We start from the raw sequence: 25,546 nt of genomic DNA, 5'->3' as shown, positions 1-25,546 counted from the left end.
CAAATGGTTTTAAGATAAATTTAGCTGAATCTTTTAAAAAAACTGGTTAGAATTTGAGGAAATGTTCCCAGTGCAGTTCAGGCCAGAAATTCCTTTAACTTATTGGAAGATTTTTTTTTGTAATACAAATAACGACGCCGTGTTATCACTGTAGAAAACAACCCACAGACAGTAATGAATGTATTCAACTTTAAGATTACCTTGAAGACGTATGCAGGTAGTCAAAAAGGAGAAAGCAACATATTATGTTTGGCCAACAAACTAAATTAAAACTGTCTTGCTTTCTATCAATGTACTGAAGAGGACAAAAAAACAATTGGAAAAAGCCTGGGCAAATGTCACTGGAGACTGTGCAGGGAGCATGCAAAATGACTGAAGAAAGTCATAAAGGTTCAGCTGCTGTCGTGGAAGCAATCTGGGGAGTACTGAAAACAGCACATTAGTAATTCTTTACTAACTCTAATCTGTTATGGTTTCCTTTTAAAACAACCTTCAATTTAAACTTAAAAATACAGAACATTTAATCACTGAACTGTTATTATAGAAGGGCACCGTCACCTCCTGAGCACTCCCTTGTAGCTGAACAAGCATTGCTATGGCCTGCCTTAGTTTCTGCCCTTTTATGAGGTAACTATGAGGTGACTTAAACAGCCTGGTAAAAGAGAAGCCAAAGACTCTACTTAGCAGCAGTATATATCTCTCTTTAATGAAGTTTGCTAAAAGGTGTACTTGTACATAGGTTTAAAGGCTCTTACTTCAGAGCCCCGATAAAACTTAGAAGTCCTACAACAAAAAAGTCTTTAGGTTTCAGCACCAGCTCCTTCTGCTATAAGGCCCCAGGCTTCTCTACTGCATCAAGAGCTCTTTAGTCTTTCCCTTGTTTATTCATGGCGTCTCCCAGACATCCCTACATGGAAAGCTTTTGTAGTCTCTTTCCTGCTTGTTCAGAGTCTCTTCAGGCCTCTCTGCCTGTAGAACTTTTACCTAGTTCAGGCTCCCTAGGAGCTCCCTTCCTCTTGAGCATCCTTTCTTCACAGGAACTTTTTTTAAGTGAGCTCTCCTAAACTTATGATTAGGCCCAGGGGTGCCTTACTTAACTGCCTTCTAGCTAGTTAGGCTGTTAACTGTTTACAGATGGACCTGGGCAGGCTCATTCCCTTCAGCGGAGCCTGTCAGTGTAAGCTGGGCCTTTGACTCCCTTAAAGGGCCAGCCCTGTGACAGTTATGCAGTAAAAAAAAATTCAAACACAAGATAATTATACATTTTTTTGACTTGATGGATATACATAATTTCTTTTAAAACAAATACTCTTCCCTTTATTTACATGCTGACTTCTGTACAGAAAAATAAATATCTTAAACAAATTATGTGGGTAGATCTCTATCCACAGGGCATCAGAACTACTAACATTTGCTGTTTGATTTTTGTTTGTGACCTGCTTTAGGAAGTATCTGTAGTTCTGCACTTGAGAAACACAAAGTTCCACCAATAAATAGCTAGCCCCATATCTGGTGCTTGATCCTCATTAGCGTTTTTCTCCATTCAGAATGACTCATTCTATCTTGAAAAAAGACGAGCTCCCTACTGATTTTCTTTTTTGAAGGTGCATTGTACTGCTGCTCTTTCGGGCGGTGAACAGCATTTTGTTTGTTCCTAACTGACACACCCCCAAAGGATAATGTGAAATTATTGTTCAGCATGGATTATTTCAAACATGCCACACTCCACAAATGTGGGCCAGAAACATTAATAGAAAGGCTACTGTTGTGCAACATTATATGCTAGTTTGTGCAATCCTTACTGACTTGGGTGAACAATTACCAGTACTTAGACAAGAAATCCCATTTGTAGGACTCACATTAAGTGCTCACTTAAACAAGTAAGGGTTGCAAAATCTAGCTCTTGGTTATTAATATATGTATAATGTGGCATGCCCTGGGCTTTAATAGGGTTGAAAATATATTGCCTGTGCAACAACAGAGTATCTTTTGCATGTTTTCTACATCAGATAATTAGGATCCTTCTATAAACAGAATTAAAGGTTTTTTTAAGTCATGCCTCATCATGTCTCAGGTGAAGACATTACATTAAAAAAAGTTTTTTCTAGTTCTTTTCTAAAGAGAAAAAAGTGACATCACCCCAAAAGTACTCATCTCCACTGCACTATCTGAAAGCAAACACTTGAGTCCAGAGACTATCCTTGCCTCAAGGACAGAAAAACCTCAGAGAGCCTTCTCTTGGTGAGAAAATTACAGAGTTGAGGACTCCACGGAGAACCTTATCCCAATCAGTTAAACATAGGAGCTTTTAGTCCAAGAATTACAGTGGAATGAGGGAAGAAAAGGGGGCCCATAGGTAGCTACAGGACAAGCTAGGTATTGTAGTGTTTTATAAATCAAAGTCAAGACCTAACATTACTGCTGGAAGCTAATATGAAGTCAGTTCAGTTGATTATGAAACAGCCAGTTTTATATATTCCTTGTGGCTTTTAAGAAGCCAACTTCTGCCCCACTGTAGTTTCTAACTATATCCCCATGTAGAGTAATTTTGTAATAATACAATATAAAATAATTATTTGTGACCACTAAGGTGCTTCCTGAGGTCTATCAATGCTACTACGCTATTGAGACCATGACCTTTCCCCCATCTCTTCTCTGCCAGTGATGTTGGTCTCCATCATGCTCTAGTTCATTATTGCCTCAATCACCTTTGCGCTTTCTCTCCTGCTGCTCTTTATGCTATACATGGGAGAAGTTCCTTGTAAAAATCAGTGAAACCACTACATTATCCTCCTTAAAACTCACCCCCATTTTAATACCTACAAAACACTTGACAATGGATAGGCAAAAAGTGAGCTGACACTGATAGTTGTTATACAAAACATCACTTGTACCATGTCCATCACTCCTCCTCTGTTTCTCTCTTTTTAGACACATACTAAAACTGTACAATTTTTTTGTGTGTACAGGGCCTGGCACAATCTCAGGCTCTAGGTGTTTCCATAATAGAAATAAAAATAATAATAGCAGCAATGGTGTACTGCACAAAAGTGGCCATGTGGCAAGCAGGTCACTGATATCATGCCACCACACCTCGTTTAGGCCTATGAATTTGGGCTAGGCCACGACACTGTTAGGTTGTGGGAAAGTGGTGCTGGCATAAAAGCAAAGATGCAATATATCTCTTACTTCATTGGTATGCACGCCACAGAGCACAAAATACTGCAACCACATCTTACATGTAGTGTAAGCCATTTCCATCATACATTCGCTCATGATAAAGAAGAATTACAGCAAAACTGAAATTTCAAATAATAAATACCAAATTGATTTAATCAGCCCCAACCATTCTCTCAATTATAGCCAATAAGAAAACATTTCACCAGTAAAAATTCAACTGTCTCACAAACCAGAATATACCATGAGCTGACTGTCTACAGACTTTATATTTATATATCTCATGAGGTCATCAATAACTCATGAGAGAAGTACATGATGCATCCTGTTAGTCTAGTGTAAATCCTCTCACATCCTATTCACATACTACCACCAAATGACTCCAACTTTGAAAATAGGTTCTGAAACCGTGTGAGAAAGTGAAAGGGAATGGAGCTAGCAGCATTTCAACACCTGCAATTTTCCTGCATAGAAACTTTACTACAGCTGAACTTGACAGTGTGTATGTGTTTGTACCACACACATACAGATTTTCAGAAGTGCTGAGAACTCATAATTCCTCAATTGAAGTTAACAGAATTTTTAGGTGCTCAGCACCTTTGAAAATCAGACCAATACTTCCCATCTCTTCATCTAGTTACAATAGAACTATTTCTACTGTTTAGACTGAAAATGGTCTTCAGGTTCAAAAGTTGGCATTGAGAACTCCACTTCTAATTTAAACTGAGTCTTGGTTGTATTTGCTTTCTTTGGGTTTTAAAATAAAGTAAAACACATTTTTTATTTGTGCTATACCACCTCTTAACAGACAGTTGGAAATACAATTGCTTCATAAGAGGGTACAGTTTGCTCTCCTCTACAATAGTCAGTCAGCTCTGTGGGCTGCAGTTCAGTGAGGGCTACAGCTGTGTCTTCTTCCTCACCCTTTGGGAGTGGTTAGTGATGCTAGGTGAGAGAAAAGACTACAGGCTCACTAGAGTCTGCATGGAGGCATGAGGAGCTGAAGAACCTTTTGATTTCTGCTTTATGTAACCTGGCAGTGTCAGGGCACAATTTAGCCCTCAGTGATGTCCGATACAGAACCAAGACTAAAACTCCTGTCTCCCACGGTATGTCTGCACAGAAGCTTGGAAGGGTAATTCCTAACACAGATAGACATACACTCACTAATCCTGCTCACGCCAGTGCTGTGACCCTGGCAGACCAGGTGCCAGCTCATGCTGAAGGCCAAGGTCAATTCAATTGTTTATTAGTATAGATCAAAGTGACTGTTAAATGTGTAAGAGTGTATTAGGTGTTTAAACCTCATGGAAACTAATGGAATGTTGTTTGCATTGTTTTCATTGATCTGTATCCTGTTATAATGTAATAACAAACATTTACACTGTAAATACTCCTGTAATTTATTAACCCATCAGACAAGAAAGAAGCCTTGCGAAATGCAGATGAAGAACTTTAAACAGAAAAATGCTAATTTCAGAGCAAGTGTGTGATGATCAGAGGTCAAAGACTCAAAATGGATTTCTCACTTTCCGTCATCAAAGGACTCCCACCCCTCTCCCCAGGTAAGTGACACTGTCAGCCTGTTTTCGGTGAGAAGAACCTATAAGAATGGACTCAAGGAAACATCCTTCATCTCTAGATTGTTTAGAATAACTGAACGAGAAGACAGAGATTCCCGAGTTATTCTGGGTGGCCCTGAGAGCCTTTTGGGAAACTAGCAGATTACTACATCTCAGCTACCATTTCGAATTATAAACTGTGTCTCCCTGGTACATATATTGTACCTGCTTTAACCTCTCAGTAACTCTCATTTCCTTTTAGCTAGTTTGTCTTGGTGGCAAGATAGACTGGAGAGTCTGAGGAGACTGTGACTCTTATGGTAAGACTGGTATAGTTAGCAGGAGTTCACATTTGTCACTGGCTTGGTGAAATCTAATTATAGAACACACCACCAGCTTGGGGAGTCTGCCTTCAGGTAGGCCCTCACAGTTGTGAGCCACTCCAGACAGCAGGTGACAGGTGCCTAGAAATAGCAGCATGGCCGCAGTGGCTCTGGCTAGCCAACTCCATACATACCCGGGGACGGGGTAGGGTTGTACTTCAGTGCCTAGCCCATACTGCTGTAACCAGACTACTATTTTTGGGTGCTAACTTGAGCGGAGCTAGTGCATGTCTGTCTCTCTTTGCTGGAAAGATCACCTCCCTGTTGTGTACCCAGAGTCCCCTTTCCTCACCACCAGACAATTCTGCTGCCTTCACAGTCAAAATATATTCTGAATAATTGTAACTACCCCTGACATGTGATGCATGATCCCTGCTTTTTTTTTTGCTTTTTTTTTCTGTGCTTGTTCACTTGTGAGGTTACAGGCCCTGGAACTGCAGAGGCATATGAAAACACTATGTAATAGTGAAAAAATATATAGAAACATTTCTTAACTGAAAGATCCACTTTCAGTGAAATGCAAGAATTCCCTTCCCTGCTACTCCCAAACAAGTTTCACAAAGAAAAAAATGTAGAGAAAAACAGAAACTTATGTACCAGTTTAAGTCTGCTTCAGAAGGCAGCCTTAACTCTGGAGCAACCTCTGTAACAAGTAAATAGACAGCAGTATATTTTGTAAAAAATAATGAAATCTTGGTCATTTGAAACCTCAGTGTACGAGGAGCTGGTATTAAATCTTTGCTGAGCAAATACAATGGAGAATCTGTAATCTGGTACCCTGAAATGGGGAGCCAATGCTGGAGAAGAAATGGAAGGATAATGACTTAGCCATGCATTCTGAATATAGTTCAACAACTTATTTAGGATGAATGACAACCTTGAGCTATTTTAGGATTAGGCTGGCAGATATAATACGGATCTGACACAGCAGAGTTGTTTTCCACTCTAATAAACTATATTAATGATATTACATCATATTTTAAAGCAGTTGGTTTGCCTAAATGTCCATCCTCTGTGACTGATCTTTTTTCTGGCTTTGTTTTTCCTCCTTTAATCAGAGCTATGCATTCATGTGCATAACTGTAATTAACTTCTGACATGGTAAGTACCCCCCACTCAGCTCTGAACAAACAATTATTTTAATGATCACCTTGTCTTTTATTCTGAGAGATTCTTTTAAGGGTATCGCTCTCCATATACTATTATTATTATTTGGATTACAGTCATGCCTGTGATTTGCTAGCCACCTTCCAATCATACAGGGCTCCGTCCTTAGGTCCAGTCTATATGATAGGGTGGTGAAAATGTATCTGTATGCCATCTTTGTGATCCCAGAGTTTCCAGGTTTCATCCTGTTACTTTGCAAGTGCTCAGGAAATGAATGACTTTCACTGATTTTAGGAGCTGCAACCTCACTCCTACTCCTATATCAATTCTGAGGAACATTCCTAATTTTAAAATGTAGATATACTTGGGCTGCAAGTAGCAGTACCCTCAAAAATGCACCTTTGGGAGTTATAAATGCTACTTAACTGTGGGGGAATGTAAAAATATACCCACAATGCTGAAGTTAAAAACAAGACATGAAAACTACAGACCTGGCAACTAACATGATAATGAAGAGGAGCTATGATCAGCAGGAAGGAAGTAGAGTTCACTCTTGATCAGGATGCTACAGAGTCTAACTCTGGATAGGTTTATTGTGTCTAGCTAATTAATAAATGTGGCAAGGAAAATTATAAAAAAAATGTGAAAGCTAAAAGAATATGGTTTTGAAATATTTATACAGCACAGAATGACATCATGTCCACTTGATATATTTTTATCACCCGCATAGTACAGAAAGATTCTGAGGAATTCAAATGTTAAATTAAAACAAACCAAAAAAAAGTTAGTCTTCTTAGTGGCGAAGATAGCCTGCCAAACATAAATCGAGAGTACATAATGCAGTATTTCTTCCTGTATTTGTGAACAGCCTGAAACAATGTGTCTGGGAGAGGTAAACTCTACAGCCACCATTAATCTGAAAGGGGCATTAACTCTAAAGCCTAATGACAATGTTATCTTCATCAAATTAACACTTTCATTACTAACCATGTTTACACATGTATTGGGGAAAAGGAGGAGTGATGACCACATGTGGGATGAGAATTGGGAGATGTTACATTAAAGGGGAGAAAGGCAGTGGGAAAAAAGGAAAACACAGATAAGGACAGGCAAGATATTTGAGAGACAGTGCAATGAGGAGGGGGCAGGGTAAGAAAAGGATGAAAATGTTGATTCTAATGATGAGCATATTTCCCCATTAAGTGAGGCTAACACTGCAATAAGGTACTGAATAATAATAAATGATATTAACTACAAGCTTAGTTATTTATGTAAAAGCCCTATTTTCCACTTGATCCTTGTGTAAACCTCCCTCTAATGTCGTTGGCAGCTCTCCTGTAAGTTTGAGAGTGCATGTGGTCTTGAATTCACACACCAGCCCACAGAACACGATTAAAATTGGAATTCAGTTCTCTTCACAAGAGAGTTTGATATCCCTGATCTAAATGGAATACCTCCCCCTTTAAAATAATCATATTATGTAGCACAGTTATAGGTAAATGTACACGTGTGCTTGGTTCCATTCTGTATGCTTTATCTTTGGGTCTAGAAGGAGCATGTTTATCTTACAAACAAAGAAGCAATGGATCTTTACAACCAGTATCCGGAATGACTGGCACCAGTAAATTAGGAGAGAGAGAGACAGAGAGAGAGTGAGTATGAGTGTGTGTCCAACTTATGGCCCCAGAACAAGGAAGTAAGTCCTCTTTCTCTTAAAAGTTCAACCTATTCATATAGGAGGCACTGACATGTGAGGACTTTTCCTTCCCTGTTGCTGTGCCCATATTTCCTTTGTTCTTATGTCTCTGCACTAGTTTCTTCTCTTCTTCCAAATGTACTTCAACTTTTTTCTACTCTCAAGCATTTTATAACTCTGTCCTAGCCTGTGCCCTGCTGCCTTCATGTCCACCTGCTTCCTTCATCCTTGACTCTCTCATGACTGCTCCTGTACCTCTTTTACTCCCTGACCCATCTTTGTTCCTTGTAACAGTGGCAAACAGTGTGTCTGGAGCAGCCTCCCAACCAATGTACACCAAGCATCCTCTTTCCTCTACTTCATAAAAACTAATGAGGTTCCATGAAGCATTTCACTCTGTGTTAATCTGTATCACATTTGTACATGAGGTTACTGTATTCTCTGGTACCCACTGGTGCCTTCAGATTAGTAAAATTTGCGGTTTGGGGAATATTTTTGTTGAAAGCAGTGGTCAAACTACCATTGATATAGTTCTTTGCTTAGCACATTCCACCAGCTCCTACTGTAAATTTCCCTATAGTTGAGCATACAAGAATCAAGTCAATGGGAATTCTTCTATAAATTTGGATGAGAGCAGGATCAAAACGTTATTGTACTGCACTTTATAATTAATACTATGAGATAGACATATACAGGATATTCACATATTTAACATGGACAGATTTGTTATATATATGTATTTCTTCAATAAATATGCAGACTAACACAATGATAAATATATGTTGATTAAACTTTCAGATTTAAATGTACAACCAATTAACTAATTTAATCTCCCTCCAAAAAAAACCCCAAACCAAAAACAAAAAAACAGCCGTTGGCATTATTCTTTGAATAATCCTTGTTTAGTTTCCATAATGGTATATATTTTAATGAAAAACTCATTACAACGTAGGATAAGGCATAATTAATTCTAGGTGATTCTTTCTGTGTAAATAGCTAGTACAGATGTTGAATTCCATTTTCTACTGGCTTTATTAATTTTTCATAAACCAATATTTCGTCTGTAATGGGTTATAACAGCTACATAGAAGTTTAAGAAATGCATTAACTGTCATTAGTGTTGTTAATCTAACTGGGATTTTACCATTTGTATGATAGTACTTTAACATTACATTTTTTAAACAGTGGTTACAGCTTTGTTTTATGCTTTGAAAATGTACATCTAGGTATAATTAACATAAGGGATATTTAAGGAATCTTTGGTTAATTTGTCTGTATTTAGAAAACAAATTAATCTGTTTAACCAATAATTTAGATGGAAAAACTGCTTAGTTGACAGCAGAGCTAAAAACTAAAGGCATATTGTGATGGAGTACACTCCTCTATTCAGACCCTACACACTAATGTAATAATCTTTGTATAAAGTATGCCTTGTGAGATATAATTTTAAAACTCATAATTCACTGATCAGTATTGTTCTGAAAAAATATGCAAGGCAATATTGTATGTGAAGTTATAAGATTCCCCCGTATGAGGTCATTAACACATTTTCCAAACCCTACTGCTCTACCTAAGCAGAATCATCATAGAATCATAGGACTGAAAGGGACCTCGAGAGGTCTTCAAGTTCAGTTCCCTGCACTCAAGGCAGGAATGAGTCAGCAAACAGGTCCGTCCCTAAGCAAAAGAATGTGTGCTTGCCTTAATTTGCACTTAAGCAGAAAACAGAGTCATCAAGCAGGAAGGGAAAACAAAGGAAGTTCACACAGTTAGAAAAAAGCAACAGGGATTATCGTTCCACACAGACTATTTGTCTTCTGGTTCTCAGTTGGAAAAGTTTTTCAAGAGAGGGATTGAAACTATAAAAAGGAAGGAATGCCCCATCTCTTTCTGGCATTGTACCTAAGATGACAGATGAAAACAGAAATTGGACTGGGGCAGTGGGGAGGGGAAGAGGGGTCAGTAACTTTGCTGGAAACGTGGTGAGAAATTTTGCTTCAATAAATTTTGCTTCAATACAACATAATTTTGTTAAATTAGACACTAGTACGTGTTTTATCTTGTAACCATTTCTGACTTTTATGTCTCATTACTTATACTCACTCAAAATCTCTCTTCTTGTACTTAATAAACTTGTTTTACCATTTTATCTAATCCAGTGAGTTTAAATTGAAGTGTCTGGGTAACTCTATTTAAGATAATAAATTGGTATATTATTCCTTGAAAGAAATAATAGACTTAAAATATCTGTACTGTCCAGGGGAGGGCTGGGCGGTACAGGACATACGTTTAGAGGGAGAAATACAGGACTGGGGGTGTGTTGGGTTTTTGATGAAGTATAGCTGAGGCTGGTGAGAGCCAGGGTGTAACTGGCAGGTTGCAATTACACACAGAGACTCAAGGTGTGGCTTGCATGCTGGAAGGCTGTTTGTGAGCAGCCCAGGCAGGAGCTACTACAGGCAGGAGCTACTGGAAGGCATTCAGGCTTGCAGGACAAGGCTGACACAGCCTCAAACTAGTCTGGATTGTACCCTGGTAGGTCACACATCTAAGCAGATTGCAAAGTAAATTGAAATATATACAGAAAACCACAACATGACTGTACAAAAGTTATGTTTTGCATGTACTGTATAGTGAACATTTTATCTGAGGAGCTAAAGTTGTTGCATAAACAATCATTAAGGCTCAAAAGATTCTGTGTGAAATATGGCTCATTCACTCATATAGTGGTGTTTCTAGAACACTCGTTTCTGCTAAGTAAAATACTCTGGCGCTCAGAGACTGAAAGATTAGCATAGGGATAAAACTCCAGTGCTCAGACACTGCAGGAATGGGTGCCCTGGAAAGAGGAAAAAAAGGTGTGATTCCTCTCTCATACAAAGTATTTCCATTTATTCAGCAATTTCCTGCCTCCCCCCATAATTACGTGTTTACATGTGCTATATTACAATAGTTCCTATGTTAATTATAAACAAATATTCATTTTAAAGTATAAAACAAAGCTACAATGAGAAATTACTTACCAAACTCTATTTCTTTGAAGAGATCATTAAAAAAGGGTTTCCACTCTTGTATTTCAGCTTACAACTGTGAGACAAGTTGGAGCTCTCCTAGTACTTCAAATACCTCAGTGTTCTGAGACACTGACAGTTGTGAAGGAGCATGAGACCCACCCCTATGTTCCATATGAACTGCCATGCTGGGGACAAATTTTCAAAGGCAAACCTCACAGTTTGGAGTGGGGTGATTAATTTAGAGATACTGTATTATTACTGAGGTGAGGGAACCCACTCAGGTGGAGCCATCCTAAATAAAGAGCAGTATCGGACAAAGCCTGGCACCTGTGGTGACTGTGGTTGGAAAGGAGTCGACTGAGAAGGTTCTGGAAGTAGCTGAGGCAGTTATAACATGGTTCTCCTGAACCAAGAATGGGAATTTTGTTTGTATGGTGTATTTAAAGAATTATGCTTTAAAAAATAGTCCCTGTCTGTAAAATGGATATAATAATAGTTCCCTACATAAAAAGAGATGTGGTGAATCACAGAGCTCAGTATTGAAATGGAGATTGAATATTAGGTAGCTGTTCTTCATTTTTAGCAGCAAATCCTTTACTAAGGCATAGAATGCTTAATTATTCCATTATTATTTCACATATGAATACACTGGTCACCTCTGAAAGCACCCGTGTGTTATTTTTCCCTTCCTCACTGCAGATTATTTTAGTAAAGATAACTAAGGGCCAGATCATCCTCTCTCACAGTAAAAACTTTGGGACAGGACATTTTCCAAGGGAAACTATACAAGAATTTCCTCACAGAAATTCCCCTGGAACGTATCATCTGGTGGGAAGTGGAAGGTTTAGCTTCTACCCCTCCCCTAAAAATCACTCCCAAAATCTGATGGATGCCAGGGAATATGCAGGAGGGTCAGAATCATCCAGTCCAACGCTCTGCACCCCCTGCAGTAGCTGCTTGTCAGAGCAGCTTCAATGGACTCCCTCTGGTAACAGCTTCCTAAGAGGTGTATTAGCTTTTCCATGCCACAGGTGCACAGACAACAAAGTGCATCCTCCCCAGTCCAACCAGCCTTGGTTCCCACTCCTTCCCTTCTCAGAACCCTGGACGATGTGCAGGACCCAAGGAAGAGAACAGAAGCCCCACTTCTACACAGAGGGATTGTCCTTTGCCTATGAAAGGAGGCAAATCAAGGGGCCTGATCAGGCCCCAAAAATATTATTAATTATTATTATTATTATTATTATTATTTCTATTGTGGTAGTGCAGAGGAGCCCCAGCCATCAACCAGGACCCCATGATGCAAGGCACCGTACAACCACATAACAGAAAGTAAATAACGTGACTTTTCTTTGTAGCCACACTGAAAAAAATCACTAAAATATCCATTTAAAAATTAGGAGGATTTATATTTAGAACTCATAAGAGCATAGTTCATACACTCCTATGAAAAGCTCGCAAAAGTATATCATCTCAGTAGCTGTATGAGGAGTCTTTAAACTTCTATTGGAGTATCTTGCTGGTGACTTTCCCAGTACAGCTTGACTTTTTCCAGGAAAAAATGAAACATAATCTAGTTGCATAACCAAACTGGGAAATACTATCTCTAACACTTTAACAGTTGGATTACATTCACTATTGTATTTTAACATTTCTTCTTTTTCCACTAGTCCTGTGCCTTTCCCTACACCCACAGATCCATGTCAACCTCTAATACATCATCATGAACAATGGTGCCTAAAGGCTGTAACTGGATAGTAACATTTCTTCATATTTCACCAGAATAATGGCTTGTTATCGGAGAGAGATTCATCTACTCTACAATTGAAGGTAACGTCTGAAACCCCTTTGCCCCCTTCTTGCAAACAGGAACTCTACCAAAAACAACCTCTTCTCTGCTCATGCATGCTCAGGAGATTAGCTGTCTAAAGCATCTAAGTCTTTTAGATAGTCTTTAGCTTTCTCAGTTATGAATGTTAAAAAAAAAACTCTCTTCAGGAAATATGGGATTCTTCATGCCTTTGCAACAATACTGTACATTCTATTAATTATAGTATAAGAAATCACTCAATTATTCATCATTCAGAGTAAAAAGTCTTTCTCAGGAGGACTGATGGGTGCAGGGTAGGACTTAGTTTTGGTGTAGTTGTTAGAATTGGGTAGTTGTTAGAAAGATTTGCTGCAAGATGCCTTAAGTCAATGGGAAGGGTAGGCATTAAACATATAATATGCCCATGACAAAAATAAATAAATTGATAAAAATATGATAACATAAGAATGGCTGTACTGTGTCAGACCAAAGGTCCATCTAGCCCAGTATCTTGTCTTCCACAGTGACCGATGCCAGGTGCCCCAGAAGGAATTAACAGAACAGGTAATCATCAAGTGATCCACCCTCTGTTGCCCATTTCCAGCTTCCGGGAATCAGAGGCTAGGGATATCATCCCTGCCCATCCTGGCTAATAGCCATTGATGGACCTATCCTTCATGAATTTATCTAGTTCTTTTTTGAACCCTGTTATAGTTTTGGCCTTCACTACAGCGTCTGGCAAGGAGTTCCACAGGTCGACTGTGCGTTGTGTGAAAAAATTCTTCCTTTTGTTTGTTTTAAACCTGCTGCCTATTAATTTCATTAGTTCTTGTGTTCTGAGAAGGAGTAAATAATACTTCCTTATTTACTTTCTCCACACCAGTCATGATTTTATAGAACTCTATCATATTCCCCCTTAGTCATCTCTTTTCCAAGCTGAAAAGTCCCAGTCTTATTCATCTCTCCTCATATGGCAGCCGTTCTATATCCTCTAATAATTTTTGTTGTCCTTTTCTGAAACTTTTCCAATTTCAATATATCTCTTTTGAGATGGGACGACCACATCTGCATGCAGTATTCAAGATGTGGGTGTACCATGGATTTATATAGAGGCAGTATGATATTTTCTGTCTTATCTTCTATCCGTTTCTTAGTGATTCCCAACAGTCTGTTCAACTTTTTGACTGCTGCTGCACATTGAGTGGATGTTTTCAGAGAACTATCAACAATGACTCCAAAGTCTCTTTTTTAGACGAGGTATAGAAGATATATAGAAGAACTAGTGTTCTAGCAGAACACTCCTTCAAATGGAGATAAGAATCTGTATTCTGGAAACTGTATTTCAGCACAATACATGGAAAGCATAATGATGGAAAGAAGGCTTTAGATTAATACAATTTATTTAGCAGTCCCCCTGGAATGTATTTAAAATTAGTTAGATGTATAAATAAAACAAAACTTGTAAAAAATTACACACGAGACAAACAGGACAGTACTTCTCCCTGTGATTCCTCAGGAGGGGATGACCTGTACCCTCTTTAAATGGTGTTCTGACAAAATTATATTGAAACGGCAATGGCATCTTTGTCAAGAACTTCTTGTTGAAGAAATCGGATACTATATCTTCCTCATTAAAGCAGAAGAGACTCTCATTCCAAACAGTATGTTTTTAGTTGAAAGAGGTCTATCTGAAGATAAAGCATGTTTAAAAAACCCTACATATTGATTATAAAGTGTGTATATTATCAGTTGAGCACAAACAAACAAACAGTTAATGGGTTTCATCTAATAAAGTTCAGGCCTTTTGCCTTCAACATAATATTGCTGAAGTGCTTTACAAAGATCTTGGAAAGGAAAGGTTGTGGCAACTTGTCAATGTTGTGGTACAGTTTCCACTGTCTTTTGTTAGAGTGCATTGTTAGAAATCCTAATTACAACAGCTGTATTCCAAAAGATACCTCATTAGCACATCGTTGTCCTGCCAGACTGGTCATCGAAGTACACACCCTCACCAAAATATCAAACCATTAATATCATAATGCTATTAATGTTATCATCTGGCAAAAAGCAGACATACTTTCTTGATGTTCTAATTTGCTTCAGCCATGATCATTTCAAAGCTACCTATAAAGCTACTCAGTTGGACAAAAAATAGTTTTGTTGTAGTATCTTTCACAGGGAAATTATTACTTGCATATGCATGGTCTGTCGTGTATCTCTCTTCATTCTCCATTTTATCTGTCACACATTTTCTTAATAGAAGGTCTGCTTTTATAGTACACTTAGAGGAAAAAGGTGGAGCAATAACAATCATGTCACTAGTTCTACTGTTTAGCATTATCTTCAGGGTTTTGGAGTTGATTCACATTACATTTCTCCACTTTTGACTTTAATTGTCTGCTTCAAGTTATCAGGACATAACTATATCTTAGATTTGCATTGCATTAGGGGATCTTTTCCTTTCTTGATTGATCTTGTCTTATGGAGTAATTTAACTCAATTCTAATTTTCTTTTGCATGCGGGGTGCTCGCCATCCAAGGAAGTGAGTTATGTGTATTCAAGTGGTGCATCTTATGAATCTTGTTAAGCTTTACCGCCTTATAGCCCACATTGATGGAATATTTAATCACAGAAATGAGCTGGCAGATATGATGTACAACGCGGTTAAGCCTTGCGGTGTGTGTCTTCACCGGCAATTGAGAAATGGGTGAATCTGCCATTCATCAATGCCATCCTGACAGCTTTGTATAAACTTCTGTTTTTTTACTTATTTATGAAGATTAAAGGTGCTTTAAATCAACAGTTTCTCTGTAGATGTATCATCTTTTATTTCCAAAGTGGCCAAATTTTTCATCATTTATTAGCAGAACTTCTTGCCCTGACTGTGAAGTAGCAGAGAAACAATGTGGGTGAGGTGATATCTTTTATTGGACCAACTCCTGTTGGTGAGAGAGAGAAGCTTTCGAGCTCACACAGAACATTGTCTCAATATAGAAGTTGGTCCAATCAAAGGCATTGGCTCACCCACCTTCTCTCGCTAAAATCCTGGGACTAACAAAGCTATAAAACACTGCATACAACAATGTGAATTAATAGATATTTTCCATGTTGAATTTTAACACGGTAGCACTGGAAACCATAATTAAATTAAAAAACTAAAAATCTTACCCACCTTAAAACCTTATTTCTAATTCTGAAGTCTTCAAAAGTTTTATTGCGTCCTCTCCAAATGACATCGGGCAGAATGGCACAATATGCCAAACCATTCAATTATTGTGGGCAGACACTACATTGCTGTTTTACTGTTTCATTTTCTATCACATTAGGAGATCTCAATGTAATTCTTTTTTAAATAAAAATAATACACTGCTTTTCAACCAACTTTAAATACGTCAGTGGGAAACATTATTGTTCATTCAGTAGTTTAAAGGCACTAATAACATAGGAGTTGGATGTGCAGTTTTTAAAAAAATGCCTGTATGTATGAAAGGAATAAAATTTCAGATAAAAATAAAAAAATGAAGTGTCTTGATAAGAACGTTTTAGAATGTAGTAGGCAACATGTCATAATTCATAAAACTAAATTAATACTGTTCTAATGGTAATTAAAGCTTCTCATTAAGAGGGGCAAACACCTCCCTGTGTTAGCAATAAAAATGCACTTGGGACTTGAAGAGGTTATACACAAAAATCAATAACCTGCCATTTTATAATTAAAAGACAAAATAAATGTTAGGGAAATGTCCACTAAATTAGGAAAATTACCTTTAGGAGATATTGAAAATATTGATTTTAATTTACAAAATATGTGAACTCTTCATGCCCTAGTCTGTGAGACAATTAGAAGCCAGGTTGTTAATTCTGCATAAGCATGAGAAAAATCGATAATTGCACTATGAGAATATTATGATATTTGTCATTAACACAAAGTCATTTATATAAAACGACTAATGATTCTGACTTCCTAATTCATGCAGGTTCAGGGTTGGTTGGCTAAATATATAAACCAGATCAATGTCACATTCTCTGTTTTAACTTATAGACACATACAAAACTGGGAAATAAATCCTGCCTACACTTACAGTAGAGCTAAAATAATTTAATTCAATTGAATTAAGTTAAGAATTAAGCTAGGAATTAGCGATTTAAATACCTTTACACATTTCAGTGCTATTTTAATACCACAATGGTCCACCCCACCAATCACTTTAATACTTATTAACACTCTATAGACCAAATTCTGCTCTTTATGTGCCCAGGCAGCTTCCTTTGACTTCAATACAGATATTTAAAATTGCTCTTGTTCAACATCTTTGTTTCTCCCCCAAAAAATGTTTGACTGTTGTTGTCTTCTCATTTATATACTATGATAGACCCAGGCCAGTTGGGAACAGCAGAGCAGTAGACGGGAGATATACTGGCCAATGGATAAGCAGTTTTCTGTTCCCTGAGTAACCACAGCAGGGGCTGACTTCAATTAACCTACTAAGATTCAGGTGAGGCTGTTAAGCACCTGACTCTAATTAAGGCTCCTCTGATGCTATAAAAGGGCTCACTCCAGTCAGGCCAAAGAGAGCCAGGGAGCCAGAGGAGAGGAAGTGTGTTTGAGAGGAACTGGGAGCAAGAGGTATGCAAGAAGCTGAGAGTGAGTAGGCATACTACTGGAGGATTGATAAGTACAAGCGTTATCAGACATCAGGAGGAAGTTCTGGTGGTGAGGACAAAGAAGGTGTTGGGAGGAGGCCAAAGGGAAGTAGCCCAGGGAGTTGTAGCTGTAGTGCAACTGTACCAGGAGACACTTTAGACAGCTACAGTCCACAGGGCCCTGGGCCAGAACCCAGACTAGAGGGCAGGCCCAGGTTCCCCCCAGACCTCCCAACTCCTGATCAAACACAGAAGGAATTGACCTGGACAGTGGCTTCTACCAGAGGAGAAGGTCTCTGGGCTGTTTCCCAACCCACAGGGTGAATCTGTGAGGCAAGCAAATCCGCCAATAAGCGCAGGACCCCCCCAAGGTAGAGGAAGAACTTTGTCACAACACATATATTATAGCATTTGCTGCTAGTAATCATATTATAGTGACAGCTATGTATCTCCTTTTGAGATGAAAAGCTTCATTTTTGGCCTTAGCTTGAAGTTAGTTTTTAAGATTATGAAATAAACATGTCCTGCAATCTTTTAATTAGCTGAGTGAATAGTAGTAGTATCTACTTTTTTGGTTTAGAGAAAAAATGAAAAAGCTTTTTGGCACCTCATATACATACAAAAACATGTAAAAACAGACACATGGAAAGATAGGGATGGAGCTACTTAAACTAGTTTAGCATGAGATGCATGTATGGCTTAGGGGCCTTCAAAAGACTTGCATGATTTCAATATCAATTGGAATCTGTTAAATACACAAGTATCAGAGGGGTAGCCGTATTAGTCTGCATCTGTAAAAGCAGCAGAGTCCTGTGGCACCTTATAGACTAACAGACATATTGGAGCATGAACTTTCATGCATCCGACAAAGTGAGTATTCACCCACAAAAGCTCATGCTCTAATACATCTGTTAGTTTATAAGATGCCACAGGACTCTGCTGCTTTTACAGATCCAGACTAATACGGCTACCCCTCTGATACTTGTGTATTTAAAAGATTCCAGCTGATATTGAAATCATGCAAGTCTTTTAGTCTATAAGGTGCCACAGGACTCTTTGCTGCTTTTAAATACACAGTGTCTGATTGCCTTCTGCAGTTCAGTTACTCACTTTCAACAGATAGTCTCTTCAGAATGGTCGTCAGCTGTGCTTTGAGGGCCTGATTCAAAGTCAATGGAGAGACTCTAACTTCAGTGGGCTTTAGACCAGACTTTAACTGGCGTTTAAGTGTTATTATGGTTGCCAGGTGTCCCGTTTTCAACCGGAATGCCTGGTCAAAAAGGGACCCTTGTGGCTACAGCTGGCACCACTGGTGGCACAACGGGGCTCCCTGCCTACTCTAGCTCCACATGGCTTCTGGAAGCGGCCGCCAGGTCCCTGCAGCCCCTAGATGCATGGGCAGCGAGGAAGGATCCGCACACTGCTCCCGCCCCAAGGGCTGGTTCCGCAGCTCCCATTGGCCCCAAACCGCGAACATTAGGAGCTGTGGAGGTGGCACCTGTGGGTGCAAGGGCAGCATGCAGAGCCTCTCTGGCCGCCCATGTATCTAGGGGCTGCAGAGACCTGGTGGCTACTTCCCAGGAGCCGCACTAAGCACCACCGGGACCCCACCCCCGAACCTGCTCCCACATCCCAACCCCCTGCCCCAGCCCGGAGTCCCCTCTCACACTCAAACTCCCTCCCAGAGCCTGCACTTCCCCCAACCCTTCCTGCACGCCAAACCCCTCATCCCAGCCCCACACCAGAGCCTGAACCCCCAGCCGGAGTCCTCACCCTCCCTCCCGCACCGCAACTCCCTGCCCCAGCCCGGTGAAAGTGAGTGACGGTGGGAGAGAGCTAGCAATGGAGGGAGGGGGTTATGGAGTGATTGGGGGCAAAGCCTCAGAAAAGGAGTGGGACAGGCCTGTTTGGTTTTCTGTGATTAGAAAGTTGGCAAATCTAAGTGTTACGGTTTCACAGTATTTTTTCTAGATGTTACTGATTGTGGCCCAATTCATTCAGATGGATGCAGGCATAATCCCATTGACTCCAGTGAGATATGAGCCCATGTACCCAAGGGCAGAACTTGGCCACGCTGTAGATTCGATAGATAAAAGGTGAGTTCTACAGGTATAACATTAAAAAGATTTAAGTTATTTTAGGATTAGATGCACCTTTTGGAATCTGTGACTTTTAGATAAATACAGTTGGGCTTATTAATCTATACTTCTACTTGGAAAGAAATTGCCAAAGAATATATTAAGATATTCCATTTGCTAAAGCTTTTTCCACTCTAACTGGAAAAAAAATTGTTTATACACAAGTAAAACACTGAATCTGAAAAGTGAAATAATTCCCTCATGCCTGCTGGCCCAAAATAAATGAAGTATCAGTTTAAAACGACATGCATCCTCAGTTTGGGGGATCTTATCCTACACTGGCAGTGGGTTACACTTCATGAACTAATAGTTGTGCTCCCTTTTAACTGCTATGATCCTAAATAACTTAAACAATGGAGTAACACCCAGTCAAGAGCCCTGACTCAATTGTCATTTTCCCAAATCGGTCTAAAATTGCATACACAAAAAATTTACAAATAAAACACTGAAAAAACTAATATTTAAAAGAAATAAAATGATTATGGCTATATTTTCCTGTTTTATTATGAGGTGTTGATCTCAACTACTCCTTAGGCAAAAGTGAATGTGCTGATATATAAAAAATAAAAATGTACACATTAGTGTTCATTTCACAAAGAATTATATTATTATGTAAAATTAAATAACAGTCATATACTTGAATGTATCGTAAGGGTAGATTTTAATTTGCTCAGGTTATTGGTAAAAACCTTCATTTATAAACATTTTAATGATTGGCAGGCAACGTGAAATAAATGAACTCATACTGAAAACATTTTGTACACTTTCAACAACAACAAAAGCAAGATAAAATTAACAAGTATAATGGTACTCTTACCTGCATAGAATTCTGGACTATAAACTGCACCGACAACTGGATTTAATTTCCAGCCTACATCAAAAAAAACCAAAAACAACAACAGAAAAAAGATTAAGTTAATATTATAATTATAAATATTAATAAATATTAGATGTCTATATAGAAAATGAGAATATGAAGCTGTTACTTCAGGATACTGTAGTTTCAGTGGAAGGTGTATGCAGCCATACAAGTCTGGTTGCAGTGTTTAGATACTTAGAAGAAATGATTAAACTGTTCATCTTTAAATATGCAGTGGTCTGGCTATGTCACCATGAAATATAAATGGTGGGAACTGAGGATTGTATAAAATATTGGCTTTTTTTCCAGGAGTGGGTTATATTTTGTGAATTCTAATGCTCATAAAACACAGACTGGTAAGCATTGACTCAAGCCAGTAAACAGTGCATTGTAGGCAGAAGCCACTTAAGCTTCCTCACACAGCTTTCGTACAGCAGTTCATTCCAGAGATGTGAGAACATATCTACTTCAAGCCTTGCCTCAGCAAAGACTGACAATTATTTAAAAAGTGTGACAAGCTATGTGAAAGGTTCCCCCTCACACTCCCATCTTCTCTTGAGTTATTCTTAGTCCACTAAAGCCGTTTCACTTGAGATGACTTAGATCCCAGGTTTCCAGAGGCAGCAGAAAAATGGAGGAAATCCTGAACAAATCTGTATGCATAGAGTGGTATTTCATACTTGTATAAGACCTTTCGTCTGACAATGCAGTACTTAAAAACTATGATCCTGATCCTGCATCACTAGAGTCATTATTTTCATTTTTGAGCAGGAGTGGGGCCTACATATGGTGTGAGGAACGTGGGAATTATCTGTGTTAATTTTTATTAATGAGATTAGACAGACTGACAGACGCACGCAACAGTCTCATGGTGACTAATGAACTTTTTCTTGTGAATTTTCATGAACACCTTGGTTTTAAGTGCTACTAAAGGGTATTTTGACTGTTGTGTTGCACCAAATTTTCTCCTTAAAGATCCCTGAGCAGTGCAGTCCAAAATATGTGTGATTTGAGTGGATTTCAGATCCTTCAGTCTCTGCTGTCAAAGGAGATCACACATACTGCTCAGATTTGAACTAATACTAATGGCCACTCAATTTGTCAAAGAGAAAAAAAAATCCTGGGAGATGCAGATCGATGCTCACAGCTGAAAGTCGAGCCCATATTTCATTTCCTCCCCAGTCCCATTCTGATGGCTGTACCATCGAACTTTTGGAAGCTAACACAGGAAAGACTTCATTCATCATGAAAATAACAGCCATTAAACTTTACTTTATCTTGCCAATGAAGCACGTACTGGCCCATAACTGTGTGGGTTAATCAAGCATGATAGGAGCAAGGAACCGCCACAGAACCCTGGTTTAGCAGTTGGATGAGGCAAATTCTCCCCAGTGAGTATAATTTGATGCATTTGCCTTATTGCCACAACACTAATCTCCCCTCATGTTGAAACTCTAAAAGCCGCAACGGTGGAAAAAATAAATCTATATAGTCATCCAAAGAAATATAGGTTAAGTGCACTGCAGGGAGCAATCATGTACTGTAGGAAGCTATCCTGCTTTGGCAGGAAGATGGACATAACATCAAAGGACATTTTCCACTTCTAAGGCCTGATACGCTAGCGTGGCGCATCTGCTTTGCTCCATGTTGCCAGTAGATTCTGGCTGTATAGTTGGCATAACTAGCCATGACAGGATCACCCTATTGTAAGGGATGGCATAGAGGTTCTTACAACATCTTTCCTCTTTGCTGTTTGCATACTTAGCATGGCTGGAGGAAAGGGATGTGGCAAGGATTCCGCTTCACTGAGCTGATGTTTGGCTGTGGTTTCAGATTCGTAGGAACTAGCTCAGCATACAAAAGTGCCAGTATCAAGGCAATGCAAAGGTGAGTTTTGCAGCACCTCTCTATACCCCTGTCCTGACTTGTGCTACATGTTCCTTGGTCACAGCTGAAGCCCTGACTCTCATACTACTTATGCAAGCCTGTGTGCCCTATAAGCCCATAGATTTTGGTCTAGTGCCTTAAATACAAAACAAGCATTAGACTGAAGAATAAACCTTCCTGGACTTAAATATGGGGCATGATAGGCTAGAAAATCTAAAGATGTCTGCAAGTCACTTTGCCAGTATAGTGCATGTTCCTTACAGGCAGGTAATTCACAATTAAAAAGCAGCTATATTTCCAAAACAGATGACAAGCACAAGGTAAGTAACAAAAATCCATCTATCTGCTAGCATAAACTTGCATGACCAGTTGTGGTAGCAATTACATATTTATTGAGTAATTAACTATTTGGGGAATTTTTCAAGGTTTTATTTCCAAAAGCTCCTAACTCATAAAGAACTCCCTTATAGAAACAAAAATGCATTTGCATATCTGTTAGAAATCCAGGTTCATTCTATTTTAATATCTGCTCAGTGTGTGAGTAGTGCATTCATTATAGAATCTCTGCTAACAAACTACCGGGAAGGTGTCTGGGTGAAACATAAAATACAGCACATAATAGGTTTTTTTTAGAAATGCAACCTCCCAAATACATGATATAAGTATACAAAAGACAAAACTGTGTGTGCTGTGACTATGTTATACCTACCACTCAGAGACTCATACTTAAAAATCTAGCCCCATATGCTGCTGGCTCCATTGCTGTTGCCCAGCAAGCTATTGGCTGCACTGCTGGGAGTGCTCTTCGGGAACGGCCAGGGCTTCGACATGTCCGCCCAGTAGGGTTGCCAACTGTCTAATCACACAAGTCCAAAGACCGTTGGCCCACCTTCTACCCTGCCCCTTTCCTGAGACCATGCCCCATCCCACCCCTTCTCTGATGCCCTGCCCCCTGCTCACTCCATCCCTCCTCCCTCTGTCACTTGTTCTCCCCCACCCTCACTCACTTTCACCAGGCTGGGGCAGGGCGTTGGGGTGTGGGAGGGGGTATGGAGTGCAGGCTCTGGGGGGAGTTTGGATGTGAAGTGAGGGCTCTAGGTTGGGATAGGGGGTTGGGGTGCAGGAGGGAGTCAGAGGTCAGTGTTTACCTCAGGCAGCTCCCAAAAGTGACTGGCACAGCCCTCTGGCAGCGGTTCGTAGGTGGGGGCCCCAGGGGGTCTCCGTGCGCCACTGCCCGCAGTTCCCGGCCAATGGGATCTGTGGAGTTGGCACTCAGGGTAGGGGCAGCATATGGAGACCCCCTCCTCAGGGGCCTCAGGGATGTGCTGCCCACTTCTGGGAGCAGTGTGGAGTGGAGCAAGGGTGGGCAGGAAGTCTGCCTTAGCCCTGCTGCGCTGTCGGCAGCAGCTGGGGGCCCCTGAGCCCTTTTAAATCACTTGGGCTCCATGGCAATTGCCCCCCCCCACACCAGTCAGTGGGCCTGTGTGTGATAGTTTGAACAAGTACTACAAACTAGGTCATTATGTGGGCTTACATGTGTGATTGCTGATTTTTCCCAACCAGAGAAAAGATTAAAAATGAGGAACATAAGACAAGAAGTTCATGAAAAAGCTTCAAATTATGTAGGAAATGCTTTTATCAACATCATTTCAGGAGCCTACGTTTCAGGTGTAAAAAAATGACAATACTAAAAAGCAAGGTAACACCTACTCTGTGTGACACTGAAGTAAACTTGTGCCTAAAACACATAATATTCATAAGAAGCTTGAGCTTCCTTTTCAAGCATCATCATCCCTAATGTTGGATTTGATATTTGATGCTTAATAGAGAAAACCCTTAGTCTTTGTAGTAAGATTAATTTAAATATGCACAATATCATTTATAACAAACCTTCTTTTATCCCCTCTGTCATACAACATATTGAAGAGGAGAGTGAAATCTTCACATGTATATAAAATATTCCAACTTATTGTTAGAACAAAATGTTATTGTATGACCCAGTCAAGCCTTGTGCCTGTCTGGCTTGATTCACTGGGATGACATTTTATATAAAGATCAGCAGCACTGAAGGAAGCTTCCCATTTTCATCACTTGGACAGACACATATTCACATGAATTAAAAAAAAAAAAAAAGGAAGAAAAGTTTCCAGAAGAGCCTGAGGAATTTCAGACTAGTCCTTCCCAGATTATTATAAATAGGTCAATAATTATATGGCAAATTGAGAACAGTTATTTTATTTTTATGGATGGGGGAGAGGAGTATGACACATTCACTAAAAAATAAACAGCTTACTTCTGTTTGCCCCACTTTTTAGCAAAATCTCAACAATGAGCTCTCAAATGTGGAAAATAAGTTCCACTGTATTTCAGCACTGAGGAGTGTCTCAGCCAGTTGTGGCAATCTGCCTTTATTGATCATACATGTTCAGTTTTATTTGTATTTTTGATGGGCAAATAGGAACAAAGATATTAGTTTGGAAAACAAATGGTTATAGCACAAGTATCCAAGCCAAACAAATAATTATTGTCAATAAATCCATTTATGTGCTAATTTTTGTAGTTGAAAGGTGTTAATGATTTGAAATAACTCACAGTAAATAATCTTTTTTGGTAAAGCTGCTGAATTAAGAACTGGAAAGGGGATTGAGGGGGAAATCTCTTTGAAAAGCATTGCCCAGAACACCCCTCCCCACATTTCTACACATGACTCTTCTGTCATTAGTCTACAATATTGTACCTATTTGTTAAATTAACAGCAATGACATCATTTTTAGGTGATTTCCTAATTAGATTCATGTATAGAAAAGGGGGAACCATAAAACAATTATGATTTACTCTCTACTCTCAACAAATTGTGGAACAGACAACAGAAACAATCCTGAAGTAAGCTGTATTATGATAATACCAAAGAGCAGCTCATGCTTGACAGAGGGAGCATCCTTCCTACCTTCCCTGCAAGTATATCAGCCAGGGCAAAATTGTCCCTATGATTAGTTCGTTCATTGCTATACCAACACTGCACAAAGCCAGAATAATCACTTCCTAGCAGGTATATTTTCTGGTACATGCAGCATCAGTTTACGTATTGCTACTACAGTTCATCATTGAGGTTCTGATCCTGCAACTCGTTGCATACAAATAGAAGGATGTGCCTTCAAGGAGCCACATTGAAGTCAACAGACCTCTGCCCAAGTGCATCAGTTTGCCCAACAACTGGCCTCAATCCTACAATGAACTCTCTGAGGATGGCCCCATGAAACCCAGGGCC

At 39.4% G+C, this 25,546-nt stretch overlaps 1 protein-coding gene across 12 annotated transcripts in view; it reads right to left on the bottom strand.

Moving 5' to 3' along the window:
• Positions 1-25,546, bottom strand: part of RBFOX1 (RNA binding fox-1 homolog 1) — a 2,538,143-nt gene that overhangs the window by 111,507 nt on the left and 2,401,090 nt on the right. For all 12 annotated transcript variants that reach the window (XM_030577473.1, XM_030577470.1, XM_030577474.1 and 9 more), the window contains one exon: positions 20,350-20,403. In XM_030577473.1, the coding sequence (XP_030433333.1) occupies positions 20,350-20,403 (54 nt within the window). The remainder of the gene's footprint in view (positions 1-20,349; positions 20,404-25,546) is intronic.

Source organism: Gopherus evgoodei, chromosome 10 (assembly GCF_007399415.2).
Source record: "Gopherus evgoodei ecotype Sinaloan lineage chromosome 10, rGopEvg1_v1.p, whole genome shotgun sequence".
Lineage (NCBI taxonomy): Eukaryota > Metazoa > Chordata > Testudines > Testudinidae > Gopherus > Gopherus evgoodei.
Note: the sequence above shows the minus strand (reverse complement) of the source record. Positions and strands in the feature narration are given on the sequence as shown.